Source organism: Coregonus lavaretus (genome assembly GCF_964263955.1).
Source record: "Coregonus lavaretus genome assembly, contig: HAP1_SCAFFOLD_944, whole genome shotgun sequence".
Lineage (NCBI taxonomy): Eukaryota > Metazoa > Chordata > Actinopteri > Salmoniformes > Salmonidae > Coregonus > Coregonus lavaretus.
In genome coordinates this window covers 60,011-79,892 of record NW_028157011.1, presented here as the reverse complement: position 1 = coordinate 79,892, position 19,882 = coordinate 60,011, and the positions used below count along the sequence as shown (strand labels likewise).

At 45.4% G+C, this 19,882-nt stretch overlaps 1 protein-coding gene across 1 annotated transcript in view; it reads left to right on the top strand.

Annotated features, from left to right (window-relative positions):
- The window catches only part of LOC311125885 (fidgetin-like), a gene marked incomplete at both ends in the record, with an annotated part of 32,492 nt that extends 13,602 nt beyond the window's left edge, over positions 1–18,890 (top strand). Inside the window, one exon of the mRNA XM_084199910.1 lies at positions 16,681–18,890. Within this exon, the coding sequence (XP_084056036.1) occupies positions 16,681–18,890 (2,210 nt within the window). The remainder of the gene's footprint in view (positions 1–16,680) is intronic.
- Positions 18,891–19,882: the final 992 nt, after the last annotated feature.

Sequence of the window (19,882 nt, the reverse complement as noted above, 5' to 3'; positions counted from 1 at the left end):
ACACAGCAGGACCTGGTCAATGACCTGAAGAGAGCTGGGACCACAGTTTCAAAGAAAACCATTAGTAACACACTACGCCGTCATGGATTAAAATCCTCAGCGCACGCAAGGTCCCCCTGCTCAAGCCAGCGCATGTCCAGGCCCGTCTGAAGTTTGCCAATGACCATCTGGATGATCCAGAGGAGGAATGGGAGAAGGTCATGTGGTCTGATGAGACAAAAATATAGCTTTTTGGTCTAAACTCCACTCGCCGTGTTTGGAGGAAGAAGAAGGATGAGTACAACCCCAAGAACACCATCCCAACCGTGAAGCATGGAGGTGGAAACATCATTCTTTGGGGATGCTTTTCTGCAAAGGGGACAGGACGACTGCACCGTATTGAGGGGAGGATGGATGGGGCCATGTATCGCGAGATCTTGGCCAACAACCTCCTTCCCTCAGTAAGAGCATTGAAGATGGGTCGTGGCTGGGTCTTCCAGCATGACAACGACCTGAAACACACAGCCAGGGTAACTAAGGAGTGGCACCGTAAGAAGCATCTCAAGGTCCTGGAGTGACCTAGCCAGTCTCTAGACCTGAACCCAATAGAAAATCTTTGGAGGGAGCTGAAAGTCCGTATTGCCCAGCGACAGCCCCGAAACCTGAAGGATCTGGAGAAGGTCTGTATGGAGGAGTGGGCCAAAATCCCTGCTGCAGTGTGTGCAAACCTGGTCAAGACCTACAGGAAATGTATGATCTCTGTAATTGCAAACAAAGGTTTCTGTACCAAATATTAAGTTCTGCTTTTCTGATGTATCAAATACTTATGTCATGCAATATAATGCAAATGAATTACTTAAAAATCATACAATGTGATTTTCTGGATTTTTGTTTTAGATTCCGCCTCTCACAGTTGAAGTGTACCTATGATAAAAATGATAGACCTCTACATGCTTTGTAAGTAGGAAAACCTGCAAAATCAGCAGTGTATCAAATACTTGTTCTCCCCACTGTACATAGTCATTGAACACTGGTCACTTTAATCATGTTTACGTACTGTTTTACCCACTTTATATGCATATACTGTATTCTAGTCATGGATCATCTGATATAACTACTGCTGTACACACCTTTCCTATTCATATACTGTCCATACTGTCTATACACACCATTATATACATTTACACTGTATATATTTATACTCCGGACTCTGACATTGCTCGTTAAATGTCTTGATTTTTTTTTTGGGGATTTGTGTGTATTGTTTTGGATTGTTACGTATATTGCACTGTTGGAGCTACAAACATAAGCATTTTGCTGCACCTGCAAAAGCATCTGCAAAATATGTGTACCTGTGTACGCGACCAATAAAATGTCATTTGATTTGTAATTGGGTGTGAGCTAGACTAGCTGGGCTAGCATGTTGTAATTGGGCTAATGTGTAGAGCTAGGCTAGCTGAGCTAGCATGTTGTAATTGGGCTAATGTGTAGAGCTAGGCTAGCATGTTGTAATTGGGCAAATGTGTAGAGCTAGGCTAGCTGAGCTAGCATGTTGTAATTGGGCTAATGTGTAGAGCTAGGCTAGCTGAGCTAGCATGTTGTAATTGGGCTAATGTGTAGAGCTAGGCTAGCTGAGCTAGCATGTTGTAATTGGGCTAATGTGTAGAGCTAGGCTAGCTGAGCTAGCATGTTGTAATTGGGCTAATGTGTAGAGCTAGGCTAGCATGTTGTAATTGGGAAAATGTGTAGAGCTAGGCTAGCTGGGCTCTCTCTCTCTCTCTCTCTCTCTCTCTCTCTCTCTCTCTCTCTCTCTCTCTCTCTCTCTCTCTCTCTCTCTCTCTCTCTCTCTCTCTCTCTCTCTCTCTCTCTCTCTCTCTCTCTCTCTCTCTCTCTCTCTCTCTCTCTCTCTCTCTCTCTCTCTCTCTCTCTCTCTCTCTCGCTCTCTCTCGCTCTCTCTTTCTGTTAGCCCCCCCCCCTCTCGCTGATTGTCTGAAAGTGTGATCACAGTAAGGTAGGAGATGACTGACTTATGGCACTACTGTGTTGTCCAGAGGAAGGAGGTAGATGTTGCCCCTAGCAACTGATTTAGGGGACAGATATTTTCACTAAAGCTAATGATGTCATCCCCTCAGCACTTTCACTTTGACCATTACAAAGCCATTTTAGACGTTCTCATTCAAATCAATGGTCTAGTTTTTTGAAGTGAGATACTGGTCAAATGTTTGATGGTGCTCACAAGAAAAGTGTGTTTCTAATATCCGCTTTATACTGGTTTATCTGTAGTACAGCTTAGACCACTCTAACACCTATCGGGTACATTAACAGTGAATGTGATTAAAGCCAGAGATCGATAGGGAGTGACACACTGCTGGTGGGTGTCACCAGAGGTGTGTGTGTTTATGTGTGCTCGCGCATGTGTGTGTGTGTGTATGTGTGTTTGTGTGTGTGTGTCATGGTGCAGCCACCCCAGTAATGTGAGAGCAGACGCTGCCTGTTAACAGGCCTACAGCTGCTGTCAGGCACTCTCTCTAACTCTGTTAGGGATCTTATTGATTGCTCATTATTACTGTTCCCTGAAAGATGAGCTTCCCTTATGATTACATTAAATCTGCTCTCTCTTATTCCTCTGAGACACCGTCTGGCTTATTGCTACCCCCCATCACGCTCCAACCGCCGAGATGCCATGTTAAGGTGTAGGTAGGCGTTTTGTAATCGCCACAGTTTTGACTGTTTAGTTTGATGCTTCCAAATACCTGTCTGGAAAACGTTTGAGGAATTGACTAACCTGTTCTGTCTGTGAAATGGAAATAAGCGATGATTGATATTCTTTTTGTCAATTGTAATTATACTTTTTGCCGAATTTACAATAATGATTTTTAGATTTCCTCCCCAGCTATCCACTAATTTGATGTAATAATAAAACAGTTATTGTAAAACAAAATGGAAAATAGAGGATAAGAGATTAAATAATGACTAATGACATTGACACTAAGAAAATTGTTTTAAAATGATGCAAGTATCAGTGTCTTTCCTCTTCCTGTGGTGTGATATCATGTTTGAGTTGTCTGAAATATTGATCAGTCAGTCACAAGCTGGTTCTATAAAAGTTGGACTTTTCCAAATCTACCCCTCAGTCTCAGAGCTGCATCAGAGGCCATCTTATCACTCAGTCCAGATGAATTATTCAAAGGAATCGACTGCGTCAGTTCAGTCTGAGAACCTGTGATGCTGTTACGCTGACTGACTGGCTGGCTTGATATTCACTCAGAGAACTGTAATGGATGTCCTCATAGAGTCAAACTAACAGCTCACTCCAACTTCCAAAGACACGGGAGCAAAGAGACTGAAATATGTGTGCTGTAGTTTGGTTGGTGTTATTTCTATTTTGAGAGTGTGTGTGTGTGTGTGTGTTGCGGCTCCTCAACGGTAGACTGGGGAACGGTAGTGAGAATCTCTTGCCCCCTCGACACGTCTAGCTCAGTCTCAATGCCACAGATCGATGGCCATATTGATCCACTGTTTGAGTGTTTAGACAACCTGTGTGAATTCCACCAGAATGAAATCCACATTGAATTCAAAGTAGAGGTATTTCAGACTCCAATGGAGTCTGGAATTAGCCAATGGTTTCGTCATTTTTTACAAAATTGTAAAATATTATTAGCAATATTAAAGTAAATGCATGTTTCCTATTCAGTAGAATTTCAGGCATGAATTAAAGAAGGGCAAACTGTCAATAATGTCCTTTTATTTGGTGTGTCTGTTTCCCTTCATGTAGATTTTTGTTGGATGAAAAACCGCCTGAGCTGGCAGTGCCTGATGTGAAGTGTGAAAGACTTGACACCTTTGACTCCCAAACTGATCCCATGCATTTACAGTTCAGTATGGAGGTTGGGGTTATTTCACAATGGTGCTGTTCAATAGTAGAGACAGGCTGCGCTCTGCTGACAGCAGTTTTTAATCTGAGCCAACTCCTGTTTGGAGCGGGCCTCTCTGACCCCCATCTCACCAACACGCCCGGTCGCCCGCCTTTTCCTCTTTTGGAGGATTGTCAGGGTGGCTATCATCAGATCATTAGCAGCAGCAGAACTCTTAACTGGTGACTCCTCTCTCTCTTGGAGGGGTGTGAGCTGTTGGCTATGGCAGTGTTGAATTTATTCTGACACAAACAACTATCAAAAAGCGCATGCATTTGATGCACACACACATGCACACACACTCATTCACAAACAGTGTCACTTTGACGGCCATGCCTGGCTCGTCTGTCATAAGCTTAACGTTACCGTGTGTGCCGCAGCAAACACACACGTGCACACACACTGACAGACAGAAAGCCTGTGACAACAGACAAAGTGACGCATCGTTGGGCATCCACTTGCGTTTTCTAACATTCAGGAGGAAATCAGTGGCTGGTGATCAATAACCATTCAAGAGGAAACTTATGTGAAAAGTTAGGTGACAAAACTCTTTCAAATGGAGATAATAGTAATTGTAGATATTTATCGTACGTGAAATGTACCAAATTGGCTTTAATAGACATTTCCATGAACAATATTTTTCTAAAGCTTTTGTGTTTACGATGGTGATGGATTATTTGCTGTTTGTATCATGGCTGTGTATACCACCACCCCCCCCCCCCCCCCCTCACTTGCGGGAAAAATAAGTTGGACCATTGTTATTCTCCATTCCAAAATACAAAGCACTCCTTCGACCCCCTTCGACAAATCAGACCACACCTTAATTCTGCTCCTGCAAGTCTACAGTCGTGGTCAAAAGTTTTGAGAATGACACAAGTATTGTTCTTCACAAAGTTTGCTGCTTCAGTGTTTTTAGATATGTTTGTCAGATGTTACTATGGTATACTGAAGTATAATTACAAGCATTCCATAAGTGTCAAAGGCTTTTATTGACAATTACATTAAGTTTATGCAAAGAGTCAATATTTGCAGTGTTGACCCTTCTTTTTCAAGACCTCTGCAATCCGCCCTGGCATGCTGTCAATTAACTTCTGGGCCACATCCTGACTGATGGCAGCCCATTCTTGTATAATCAATGCTTGGAGTTTGTCAGAATTTGTGGGGTTTTGTTTGTCCACCCGCCTTTTGAGGATTGACCACAAGTTCTCAATGGGATTAAGGTCTGGGGAGTTTCCTGGCCATGGACCCAAAATGTCGATGTTTTGTTCCCCGAGCCACTTAGTTATCACTTTTGCCTTATGGCAAGGTGCTCCATCATGCTGGAAAAGGCATTGTTCGTCACCAAACTGTTCTTGGATGGTTGGGAGAAGTTGCTCTCGGAGGATGTGTTGGTACCATTCTTTATTCATGGCTGTGTTCTTAGGCAAAATTGTGAGTGAGCCCACTCCCTTGGCTGAGAAGCAACCCCACACATGAATGGATGCTTTACTGTTGGCATGACACAGGACTGATGGTAGCGCTCACCTTGTCTTCTCCAGACAAGCTTTTTTCCAGATACCCCAAACAATCGAAAGGGGATTCATCAGAGAAAATGACTTTACCCCAGTCCTCAGCAGTCCAATCCCTGTACCTTTTGCAGAATATCAGTCAGTCCCTGATGTTTTTCCTGGAGAGAAGTGGCTTCCTCGCTGCCCTTCTTGACACCAGGCCATCCTCCAAAAGTCTTCGCCGAACTGTGCGTGCAGATGCACTCACACCTGCCTGCTGCCATTCCTGAGCAAGCTCTGCACTGGTGGTGCCCCGATCCCGCAGCTGAATCAACTTTAGGAGACGGTCCTGGCACTTGCTGGACTTTCTTGGGCACCCTGAAGCCTTCTTCACAACAATTGAACCTCTCTCCTTGAAGTTCTTGATGATCCGATAAATGGTTGATTTAGGTGCAATCTTACTAGCAGCAATATCCTTGCCTGTGAAGCCCTTTTTGTGCAAAGGAATGATGACGGCACGTGTTTCCTTGCAGGTAACCATGGTTAACAGAGGAAGAACAATGATTTTAAGCACCACCCTCCTTTTAAAGCTTCCAGTCTGTTATTCTAACTCAATCAGCATGACAGAGTGATCTCCAGCCTTGTCCTCGTCAACACTCTCTCTCACCTGTGTTAACGAGAGAATCACTGACATGATGGCAGCTGGTCCTTTTGTGGCAGGGCTGAAATGCAGTGGAAATGTTTTTTTTGGGGATTAAGTTATTTTTCATGGCAAAGAGGGACTTTGCAAATAATTGCAATTCATCTGATCACTCTTCATAACATTCTGGACTATATGCAAATTGCCATCATAAAAACTGAGGCAGCAGACTTTGTGAAAATTCATATTTGTGTCATTCTCAACTTTTGACCACGACTGTACAAGCAAAAATTAAAGCAGGAAAAATCCATAGTAAGATTTTTTAAATGCTGGTCTGACCAATCAGAATATATGCTACAAGACTGGGAAATGTTCTGGGTTGCCTCCGACAATAACATCAACGAGTATACAGACTCAGTCATAGGGTTCATCAGGATATTGTCCCAACAATGACTTTTCACACATACCCCAACCAGAAACTGAGGATAAATAGCAACATCCGTGCAAAACTGAGAGCGCAGACCAACACATTAAACTCCGGTTGGATTTCTGGGGATATGGATAAATACAAAAAGAACAGCTATGACCTCCGAAAATAAATCAAAGACGAAAAAAGACAGTACAGGTACAAAGTGAAATTGCATTTCGACGGCTCTGACGTGAGACGCATGTGGCAAGGACTACAAACCATTACGGACTACAAGGCAAAAACTAGCAGCACGGCAAACACAGATGCCTTTCTCCCAGACAAGCTAAACAACTTCTATGCTTGTTTCGAGGCAATCAACACTGATCCTCCTACGAGTGCCCCCGCTGCTGTAGAGGACTGTGAGCTCAAGATCTCTGTGGCTGACGTGAGTAGGACCTTCAAGTGTGTGAATACTCGCAGAGTAGTCGGCCCAGACAGCATCCCCGGCCGCCTCCTCATAGCATGTGCAGACCAGCTGGCTGGAGTGTTCACGGACATATTCAACCTCTCCCTGTCCCAGTCTGTGGTGCCCACATGCTTCAAGATGTCCATCATTGTCCCTGTACCCAAGCAAACTAAGGTAACCTGCCTAAATTACTATCGCCCTGTAGCACTCACTTCTGTCATCATGAAGTGCTTCGAGAGGCTGGTCAAGGATAACATCAGCTCCACCTTACCTGACACCCTGGACCCACTCCAATTTGCATACCACCCCAACAGATCCACAGATTACGCAATCGCCATTGCGCTACACACTACCCTATCCCACCTGGACAAGAGGAACACCTATGTGAGAATGCTGTTCATTGACTATAGCTCAGCGTTCAACACTATAGTCCCTTCAAGCTTGACACTAAGCTCAAGGCCCTGGGTATGAGCACCCCCATCTGCAACTGGATCCTGGACTTCCTGACAGGCAGACCCCAGGTGGTGAGGGTAGGCAACAACACCTCTGCCACGCTGACCCTCAACACGGGGGCCCCCCAGGGGTGCATGCTCAGCCCCCTCCTGTACTCCCTGTACACCCAACACCATAATTTAGTTTGCAGACGGTGGTGGGCCTGATCGTCGACATGACAAACTACAGGGAGGAGGTTAGAGCCCTGGCACTATGGTACCAGGGAAACAGCCTCTCCCTCAGCATTAGCCAAACCAAGGATCTGATCGTGGACTACATGAAACAGAGGGAGGTACACGCCCCTATTGTCTTCAACAGGGCTGCAGTGGAGAGGGTCAAAAGCTTCAAGTTCCTCGGCGTCCACATCACAGAGAACCTGACATGGTCCAATTATACTACCACCATAGTTGCCTGAAGAAATTTGGCATGAGCCCTCGGATCCTAATGAAGTTCTACAGCTGCACAATCGACAGCCTGGTACGCCTGGTACGGCAACTGCACCGCCCTAAACCAGAAGGCCCTACAGAGGGCCTAATACATTGCTGGGGGCTTCCTTCCTGCCTTCCAGGACATCTACACCAGGCAGTCCCTGAGGAAGGCCCAAAAGTTTGTCAAGGACTCCAGTCACCCGAGCCACAGACTTTTCACTCTGTTACCATCTGGCAAGCGGTATCGGAATATCGGGTCTCGGACCAACAGGCTTCCAAGACAGCTTCTACCACCAGGCCATCAGACTCCTGAAAAGCTCAACCTAGCTGTCTCCCTGCACAGACTTGCAACTTAGAGACTATTTGCACTGGAAAGACTATATATGGACCTTAGAAATTCTTTGCACTGACTACCCACGTATCCAACTCTTACACACAAACACCCATAAACACACACACAAGCACACACATACACACACACAAACAGTCAACGCTGTTGTTCTATTATATGCTATTGATCCCACTACCCACTTTATATTGGTAAATACAGTGTAAATACAGTCCATTATTACTATGCAAATACCTATTCTATTACTTCTCATTGTTATTACTGATCATTGATTAATGTACTGCATTGTTGAGGGAGCTAGTACATAAGCATTTCGCTGCACCTTTTATACCTGCCGTAAACTGTGTTTGTGACAAATACAGTTGATTTGATTTGATTTGACCATGAGATGTATGCATATGTTGATATTGTGTCTCATTTAGTACCTACAGACCGTGAATCTAATGGCCTGCTCTGTGATTTTGTTGTGTTTGTATGCGTCGTCGTGTGGATTGTTCTCTGACTACTACATTAGAATAATGAGCGGGGAAAGAGTTGTTCTCTTCTAGTGTCTCTTTGTGCTGCCGCGGCAACGACCCCGCAAATAGTTATTTTGGATTACCTATCAAAGTCTTCTCTCCCCAAGCACCCAATAGATGGTACTTCCAGAAATGAGTCACTTGAAAATGATCATCGTCCAACACCGTATAAGGTAATGGATAACCATCACACTCCATTTTCCTGCCTCCTCACCCACACAAACGCAGCGCTCTTGAAATATGATGCATCTACTGTGCTTAGCGGGCACTTAATGTCTGAAAGCACCCTGTTTGCGGTGATTTACCGACCGCAACGGTAAAAAAAGAGTGCGCCTCGCGACGTTTAGTGTCTCGCTGCTTGTTCACTCAATAATTATCTCATTTTATATACGCAGACAGACAGCTTTAGACGGGGTGAGAGGCTTCCCCTCCATTATCTGTAGGTGGGCCTCTCTCTCGGTCTTTCTACTACACCCCCTCAGAGTCCACAGTCCCCTAATGACGTCCTCCACATTGAGGACTTTTCCAAGTTTCGGTCTCACGAGGAACACACAGTGCACACAGACATGTAGGCGCGCATGTGTGCACACACACACATACACACACACACACACCTGTGTTAAAAAAATAAACGTTGAACTAAATGACACAATGACTCTCCTCTGCCGGTCGTCCAATCAATGTGGTTTCTAAAAGGATTAGGGCCTTCAGTATGAAATCTATTTTAATTACTTAACAAACAGGTAAACAAAGTCGCGGTGGCACCGCCAGTATAGATCCAGGCGTCTGGGGTGTATCAATACCACCTATCCCTGTGTTAATCCTGCAGGTCCCTAAAGAAAGTAGTTATTGGGCCCCTTCCAAATGCACCCTATTACCTATATAGTGCACTGTATAGGGAATAGCATGCCATTTGGGACACAGTTCTGGACTATGGCACCAGGAGGATCTCATCACCTCTAGCGGTTTAGAATATATGTAGATGAGGTCCCTCAGCAGTGGCTTACTGTTTTAAATGAGCCCTGTTTTTTCCACTGAGAATGTCAGCACATACTGGGGATGCATTAGGACATGCCCATGCCGGTTAAGATGAATCTGCAGCATTGCAGTTTGTGTGTGTTCGTGTGTGTGTGTGTGTGTGTGTGTGGTGTGTGTTGGAGATGAGGGGGGAGTAAGAGGGGGGTCATTATGTTGGCTAACAGCGGTGAAAGGCATTTTTCGGTGTTAACACTGGGTTAAAATGATCTGGTGTTTTGTCTCAGCGGGCTACAGGCCCGGTGTGTGTTTATGTATGTGTGTGCTGTGTCTTTGAGAACGCCATCGTGGGTATAACTGGGTGATTAGGCACGGTGCGCCAGCCACAGGAAATGGAGTGGCTGAATGACGGGCCCGACTGCATTAAAGATGAATGGTGAGGCGCTAGGGCGTTAGCGTCCCCGTGTCGCCGCCGCGGCCCGGCTTAGAGCTCACTCTGAATATCTCTCAATTTCCTCCCTGACTGACACGTGAAGCCATGCACAATTTCCTTGATCCGGAGCATTTGTTTAACTGCACTCTCCGTTTAACCCAGAGCTCTGATAGTATATCTAGTAAAAGGCAATTTATCCAGTGTCAATTTATTATACAGCTCAGGGGAAAGTGTCACTTGGTAGATTTGTTAGTGTTCAATGGAGTGATCAAAAGTGTCTGTATTGTCATGGGACATGGACTCTTCGTAAACATTAGACCACTTTTAAGGTCTGAAAACATCTGGCAAACCATTACTGGAGAGTGAACTATCACTTTAACTATCGCTGAAAGCTGGCGGGTTATAGTTTGTTAGAACAAATCCGTACATAAGGGAGAAAACTTGCTCCAAGTATTATTAGTAGGGATGAGGGATCACCAAATTACTAGGAATATTTAAAGGATATCTGTCGGATTTCCTAATATTACCTGTCACTCTGAATTTCAGTAGGTCTTATATGTTTTTTAAATATAAAATCTCATTTTCGTTGATGACAGCTTATCTTCTGTGTCTGTATTGAAAGTGGAAAGTCACTGCTCGCTGTCTGCGCTTTTAACTCACTCTGTTTTTATTGTTGTTGTTTTCCCTCAGTCTACTTGTTGTCATGGTAAGCCATCAAACAGCGCTTGGGCTTCAAAATGCATGCTTTGCTTCAAAGACTGCAATGCTTGGTTTTTGTTTATTTTTACTGTTTCAGAAGAAATGGGGGGGGGGGGGGGTGCTTGGTCTGTGCTCGGTCTGTGGGGGTTCGTAACTAATTTGTCAGGCTTTGGGTTCAAGCTATTTTCTTTTAATTTTGTTTTATATATATTTATGTTTTGGAAGGGATTTGTGGAGTGACAGATACAATTTTTTTGATTAAATGATCTAATCCTCAGACATTGGAATTTACACTTTCATGTGAGGTGCTTCAGCTCCATCTTCTCAGACACAAAGTACCGCTTTAAATCTGCATTTACATACCAACAGAAGAGAAACAAATACTTAAAATATAATTTGTTCTGTTGTCTTTGAGGTTGAACCCCAGACTCCCAAGTCCTCGCTTTCTCCTCTGTTTCAAGTTTCATAACAGCCAGCTTGATTCTAAGTGGAGTTTTTTGCTTAACAATCTATTGTATACAGGGACCCACATTTCTGTACAGCACAATAAGTATTAGCGGCCCACCACCCAATTCTTACCTTTTTCTGCTCTAGATCCTACAAATAGATAGCATAACTTATTCATAATTCATTTTTTATCCCTTCATTAGAAATACGCACGCGTGAAGGAATCCAGATGACAACATTGATGCAATGTTATAGTTGGGTCATACGCTAAGAGTCAAACTGTAAGTTCTTAGCGTAGGGACCTGACATCCGTATTTGTAAGTGCAGCGGTTCAATCAATTAACCAAAACACTGAAGCAATTTTGATTGCAGTGTCTGACACTCATTCACGACTAATTACTTAATTAATTGCATTTTAGAGGGCTTAATCACATTATTTTACACGGCAGGTAGTGTGTGCCAATATGGCATCGCCACTGGCTTAGTAACAGTGTCAATGTGGCAGCTTCATTAACAAGATGACACACACCCAGGCATGCACGCACACACACACACACACACACGCACGCACGCACACACATACACACACACGCACATACACACACACACACGCACGTACACACATACACACAATATCTCACTGAATTCGAGGTTAAATGATGCCCTCTGCTCTATTTGACGAGGATTTGAGTAATTGCTGTGACCATTTCCTCCTGAAATTTAATTGGTCTCGTATTCTCATTTGATGAAGTTAGATCACTTGTCAGTCAGTTGCTGCCACAAATTCAGTCTTTCACACATTTCATTTCAAAACACACTGCTGAACAAGTTCTGAATATGGTGCGGCATATTTTGTGTGCATACTGCGAGATGACTCGTTGAAAGAGAAAGATCTTTGATGTGTGTTTGTGTGTGCACGTGTCTGTCTTTGTAAACGCATGGACCTTAATTATGACAGTACTGAAATAGGTAGTCCTCTCAAACACTCTGTGCAGAATCACACAGCAGACAGACTTCAAAGAGCTCATTAGTGCTTTCTAAAGAGCTGTTTACTCCACACACACACACACACACACACACACACCACTTTCTAATATGCAGCCGCGTTGATGCCAATGTCCAGAAGCAGTAATGAGTATGATTAGACCTTCTATATGACAGGCAGAAAAGACACAGACATGCCTTGGCGCTCTTAGGGCGTATCTAAATGCCGTTGGATGTTGTTGCAGCTGAGTGCATTAATGCTTGGCCAGACTCACACACTCTCACTCTCTCTCAGAGAGCGCGCACACACACACACACACACACACACACACACACACACACAGTTCCTGATGAAAGCCTAGCTGGTCTTGACAATTTTGCTACACGTTCATTCATGGTGATCCAAACGCAATCTTGCATTAGATGTTAATATTTAGAATGTTTTCAATTCGAGTGACATAATCTTTTTTATAAGATTAGAGATTTGCGTATTCTGTGTTTTAACCATCACATAGACTACAATGTATGATTCCATGTGTTTGTGGAAGTGCATGAGGTTCAACGCGTCGAGTTCAAACTCATATGCCGTCATTTGAATAACGGGAGAGTAAGTATTACCTGATTTAAATAGTGCAAGTTATCATTTGGCCCTCATTTGCATAGTGGAGGTAATCACTGTGGATGCGTCTCAAATGGCACCCTATTCCCTATATATTGCAACTCTGGACCAGGGTCTATAGGGCTATGGTCAAAAGTAGTGCACTATGTAGGGAATAGGATTCCATTGAGACGCACGCTGTGGCTTTACATTAACCCCCTGATTGGAGAGATGAAGGCACTGATGGAGCCTGACACGTCTCTTAGAAGTGTTGGCTTTATTGATGATGGAATTATAAAGATTCCATGTTTTATAAATGGATTTAAATAAGATAAGTGTTGGGGTGATTCAGTTTTCTATATGTTAATATTACGGTGATAAAAGGGAGGTTAGGGGGTTGTTTTAAGTGGGCTGGAATTTGGAAGATGTGTTTTTTTTTTTGCGTAGAAGGTTGTATGTGTGTGTGTGTGTGTGTGTGTGTGTTTATTTGTGTGAGTGTGTGTGTGTGCTTGTATCTGTTGTTTTCTTGCCAAGTTGCCAGACTGGCACTGCATACCCTCTCTCTCACCCTCTCTTTCCCTCCTGTGTGTTTCTCGCCATTGACATGCTGGCAGCTGAACCGTGGTCCCCCGAGCAAGGCCCAGTACACAGTACTAGGAGTCAGACTGTGAATTCTCCTACACAGGCAGGGAGGAGGGCGGGAGGCATCTCTAGGGAGCACTCCAAGGAGAGAGACCACGCTGCTGTGAAGAGAGAGAGAGAGAGAGAGATGTTGTTAGGGTAGACCAGGTTATTGTGAGAGAGATATAAGAAGATATACTGTTGTGCCAAAATATTGAAGAGAGATATATAATTTTAAGAGAGTATAGAGACCATGCTGTTAGAAGGGTATTTTTCCCTCCCAAACTGTTGCTACCATAACATCTCAACTACTTAATACTGCTATCAATAAATTACATTTACCCAAAATATTGAAATGCCATCTAAGTATCTAAGAACTTTTGACAAATATTGTGGCTATCGTATAATGAAGAAGTTGGGAGGTTTTTGAACCTCACAATTAGTGTAAATGATGTGAGAAATATTGCAATAACCACCCACATAGCTATCAGGTGTAATGTCTTGCTGGGTACAGCATGTAACGGTCTCCATTAGCTAACGATGAATAATATTATTATGAACGGGAAAATCACAGAGTTTAGAACATTGGAGTTCTTTATCTTACTTTTACTATTTTGCTACTGATGTGTTGTTTTGCTACTTTGCTACTAAATTTATTTAAATCTGGTTGCATAATGTTTTAGAATTCTCAAATGAGCTGCATTGGCAAATGAAAATACCCTTTTGTTATTAACTCCCATCCTTACCTAAACTTTTACTTTTTTTTTATTTAGGCATTTAGTTAACTTCTGTGTCTAACCTCTAAGCCCCAAAATGACAGACCATTTTAATATACAATAATTGCCTCAATGTTGAGCAAACATTCTAGTTGTTCTGTCCAAACACATTTTACTGTGCAGAAATATAATTGTTTTACAAAACAAGAAAAGAATACAGACGCTATGGGAATAATGATCAATTATTCCCATTATTCAGCAGTTATTTTTCAGAAACCACTGTCAATGAAACGTCATGTCATGAAACACACCACACTGTTCCATTCTTTTAGCTGTTTACTGTTTATTGATACATTTCATCCACGTTTAAGTATTTCCAAGCTCTTTCTCTCCGTCGAGTTTCATATAGTCATTACATAAAGGAGCGTGACATGCGTGCCAGCCCCAGCAAGACTCCCTTCGGCTAAAACCCTGTAAATGAACACAATTAGCACATCGTCATCCTGCTAATTAGCTGCTGGCGTCTGGCGAGACGTCTGGGAGAGAGAATCAGAGAGGAGTCTGGGGGATTCCCCCGCTCTATTACCAAACAAACACCACGCTACGCTGACACGCCGAACGTACTGGAGAGGTGTGTTTGTGAATATGTGTGTGTGTTCACACCAGTTCCACTTAAAAAACCCAAGAGGAATATCCGTGGGATGGTAATTGTAAGGCATACAGTGCTTACAGCCTCCAACAGTGGATACTGAGACTGAAGAAAGGACAGGGGATGGTCATAAATGATCCTCATAATCCGCTGCGTGTTAAATCAAACCAAACAGTCCGATCTGAGAGGAGGGTCCTACGATGATGTGGGTCTGGCCTTTGATAGCGCCATGCTTTGATAGTGAGATGACTGTGTGTGTTTGTGTGTGTGTGTGTGTGTGTGTTAATATTTGCAGATAGTCTTTGGGGATTATATAAAATAGTGTCTCTTGAGCATCAGAGGCAACAAAGGGAGCTAGGTGACTGAAGTGTGTGAGACGGAGAGAACGAGCCAGAGGAGGGGGGGGGGGGGGGGGGGGGGGATGAGGACAAAGGTGGGAAGGAGTGGACAGGGAAACGGAGCGAGAGAGAAAAGCAAAGAGAAAGGTAGAAGACGAATGGAGATGGAAAGGCAAAGAGAGAGAGAGAGAGAGAGAGGTGACGGTGTGGAGGTGCAGTCCGGCACTGTGCAGTGTATGGCAGAGGCCTGATACACAGGGTGTTGTAATTCATAGCCAGCTGTGGCTCTGGTGTGTGTGTGTGTTTGTGTGTGTGTGTGTGTGTATGTGTACTGATGAAAGCAGCAGAACACTGCCGGCGGGGGGAGATTGCTTTGCTGTACTAGGCGAGGCGCGCTCTGAAACCATCTCCGGCCGCCTGAGATGAGAGAGGGATTATGGAGTGACCTGCCATGTCTGTGTCATATTGTTCTGTGCAGGGTGCATTATTTTGTCCTAACCTGGTAGCGGCCAGCCCGGTCCCAAGGCAGAGATGCAGTGTCCTTCATGTGATCTGTCACTACTCGTGTCATATTTACCATCCGTGTTCCTAGAAACAAAAGAAATGTGAGGGGCGAAAAGAATCAGACAACCAAAATGTCAAGAATTTATGTTAGTTAGTCATTTTCATAAATATAATATTTTACATGTAAAAATTCTAATAGTTCGCCTAATTTCAGTTTATGTGACAAAACAAGCAAGTAAAGTGTAGAGAATCATTGTACCATCTAAACCGCTATGAAATACATTTTTCATAACAAAATATATTGTATTTTCAGCTGTTTGAAGCTGGTGTACAAAACCGAAAGTAAAAGATGCAAAAATGAAACTTAAGAACGGGAAGCATGGAAATAGTGCAGATAGAACAGATCTACCACTTCTTAGACTTGCTTTCAATAAGAATGACAGATCTATAAAACTAATTTCTATGTGAATTTGGTCGGGTCACCCAAAAAGTTACATATTGCAGTTTTAAGCCATGCACTAAATGAAACTGATGTCAGCCAACTAAAATATAAAAATATTATTTGCAGTATTATTCACAGTAATTATTATTCAATACAGTAGCACACAATGTATAATTTCCTTAAACTAGAACACATTTTGCTCAGTAGTACATTAGTCATCATGGATGTTAATTATTGATCATGATGTGTGAATCATGTCATAAATGTCACACTGTATAACCTCCGAGCTCAGATTCTTATACATATTCATGAGTTGTATTCTCGATTTTATATTGAAGAAATGGCAGCAGTGAATCTCCATGATTAAGCAAAATACAGTCCGTACTATCATAAGCATGACAGTGTTTGATCACTCCCAATAAACTGTCATCACATCACAGCCATTAAAATCAATCTGATGACAGCATAATGAAGACCAATTGACAGAGAGCCTAAGAGATGAAGAGATGCTGAATTTTGACTGGCTGTACCTTGTCTTATAAATAAGACCAACCTAACTGTCCTGTCTGTCTCTGTGCTCTTGCCGTTGCAGGCCTAAAGATGCAGTGGACCCCAGAGCATGCGCAGTGGGCGGAGCAGCACTTTGACATCACCTCCACCACGCGCTCGCCGGCCCACAAGGCCGAGGCTTACCGGGGTCACCTGCAGCGCGGCGGCAGCACCTACCAGTACGCCTGGGCCAACGACGACATTTCTGCGCTCACCGCCTCCAACCTGCTCAAGAAGTACGCTGAGAAGTACTCTGGCATCCTGGAGATGCCCAGCGAGAGGGCCCTGCTGAACTCGTACGCCGAGGCCGGGATGAACAGCAGGAAGGGGGAGGGCGAAGCCTGGCAGGAGGGGGTCTACTGCGTCCCCGAGGGGATGTCCATGAGGAAAGGAGGGGTGGCGGCAGATGTGGCTGGTATGTGCAGCTCGCCGTCCCCGGGCCTGGCCTCCAGCGGCCTGACAGAGCCTGGTTACTCCAGCAGCAGCTGTGGTAGTCACACCGCCACGGCCCTCCACTCCTCTGCAGGCTCCTCTCAGGAATACGGCCCCAGCTACAGTGGCTCCTACCTGGGCTACAGCTCCCAGGCCACCACTTCCCCTCTGCACAGCTCCGGCCTCTTGCAGCCCCCTCCTCCGCCCCCCCACCCCTCCCTGGTCCCGACCTACAATGGGGGATCCTCCAACCTCTCGGGCTACAATTACCCCCCTGCTGGGTACCCCTCCCAGAGCGCCGTGGGGCCAGGCTACAGCCCCGGGGGAGCCCCCCCTCCATCCTCCTACCTACCGTCAGGGATCGCCGCTCCCACCCCCCTGCCCCCCTCCTCCACACTCCCTGGGTACCCCTACCAGTCCCACAACCTCGGCCCCATCGCGCCAACGCCTCTGAACGGCAGCTCATCCAACTCTCTGAAGAGAAAAGCCTTCTACATGACAGGGCAAGGAGAGATGGACTCCACTTATGGAAATTATGTCTATGGCCAGGTGCGCAGCTCCGCAGAGAGCCCCATGTACAGGGTACCGGACAGCAGCATCTCAAATGCGGGCGGAGGGAACGGTTTTGACAGGAACGCTGACAAGTCATCTGTGCCGTTTAATCCCCAAAAGCAGCCCATGGCCTCTGAGCAGTCTAGGAAATTCAGCGGGCAGTCTGTGGGTGGAGCACTCACCCCTCCGTCCTATGCCTCCACCCTGGGGGGCTCGCGCTCGGCAGACTCCCTGGGGAGCTTCACCTCTCCCTCCCTAAGCGACCAAGGGGACGAGCACCGCCTGCACCTCTCCCACCCCTCACTGACAGGGGCAACCTCATCCTCCCAGCCCACTGAGGAGCAGCTGAAGGGCAGTGACCCCCACCTCTTGGACATGGTGACCTCTGAGATCCTGCAGCAGGGACCCCCGGTGGACTGGAGTGACATTGCAGGCCTGGAGCTGGCCAAGGCCACTCTGAAGGAGGAGGTTCTCTGGCCCATGCTACGTCCGGACATGTTCAGGGGCCTAGGTTCGGCCCCGAGGTGCGTTCTACTGTTCGGCCCCAGAGGCACGGGCCGGACGTTGCTGGGACGCTGCATGGCCAGCCAGCTGGGGGCGCCCTTCCTGCAGCTCAGAGGCTCTACCTTGGCCACCAAGTGGCTGGCAGAGGGTGACAAGATCCTGCGGGCCTCCTTCCTGGTGGCGCGTTGCCGCCAGCCCTCAGTGCTGTTCATCAGCGACGTGGACATGCTGTTGTCGGCCCATCTCAGCAACGAGAGCCCCATTCACCGGCTCAAGGCCGAGCTCCTGGCCCAGCTTGATGCGCTGCTCCTTGGCCCAGCCGATGACTCCAACAACCACGTTCTGGTGGTCTGCTCCACCAGCAAGCCCCAGGACATGGACGAGGGGCTGCGACGGTACTTTGGCCGGCGGGTCCTGGTGCCGCTGCCGGATGGTTCGGCCCGCCACCACATGCTGAGCCAGCTGCTGTCCCAGTCCCAGCGTAAGTACTGCCTCAGTGAGGAGGAGCTGGTGCTGCTGGTCCAGCGCACCGAGGGCTTCTCCGGACTGGACATGGCAAGGCTGTGCCAGGAGGCCCTGGTGGGCATGCTGCACACCTCCTCCCAAGGCCTGGACCTCTCTGTGAGCATCATGCCCACGGGCCAGATGCGGCCCCTCACCTACCAAGACTTTGACAGTGTTTTTTGCAAATTCCAGCCCAGTATATCGCAAAAAGAGATTGAAACGTACACAGAGTGGAACAAACTGTTTGGGTGCGGTCAGTGAACCTTGGGGGAAAGTCCTCAAGAAAGAGGCGTTGGGAATTCTTCGACCTGGCTGTTGTGCTAACCAGAGAGGAAGGCACACAAGAGGGGCGACGTAACCCCACACGCGCAAGACCTGACACCAGAGGCGGAGAAAACATTGAGAGACTTGGTTGGAGTGATACCTGATGGTTTTGCAGGTAACGAGCAGAGATTTCATTAGGATGCTTGACGTTGCTAAAGCCAGGCATTGTTTACACATTTTGAAGGGGTCAATTTGAGAAGAGACGGTTGAGGACCCTTTGTGTATATATACCTTTGTTGTTGTCCCTTAAAATGTAGTTTGCTAACCAAGTGCCTGTAGTGGTGCTTTCTTAATTCTTATTTCTTTTTTATGTATTATGATTTTGTTTGCCTCACAATCTACATTAATGGCATGTGCTGATATTAAGAGCTTTAAACTTCAACAGCAAGATTAAAATTAGAGAGTGGCGGTTGCCATGGGAGATGGTGATCTTTTTCTCCTGCCATTTCACCAAGTATCAACAGTATTCCTCAGGGGGTGACAGTAATCTGGACCCCGATCCATACACTTCATCTCTTTTGATCATCTGTCTGCAAAAAACTCAGGAAAGTGTTTGTGAATTGTACAGTACCTCAACGACATCACCACACAAAAGCACTACGATCCTCTGAGAGTAATTAAGACCACGATTTTAGTAATTTATATAATATCTAGCGAAACAGTGTTAGGTTTACCTCAAACCTTCTAGGCAAGACGGTTGAGGAGATGAAAATGAATGTAACCAGATTTAGTTCTGGAACGACGGGACAAATAAATCAATAGTGAGATTTGTTTTTTTGTTTTTCTGAAGGTGCTTAAGTGAAGAATTTTTGGTGATGAGTTCAGTTTCCATTTTAAGGTTTTTAGAAAATGCGATGCCCGAGTGTGTTATTTGAATCCTAAGTTGTGTATAGATTGAATTGAGTGTTGTTCACCTGATGTTTTAAGGG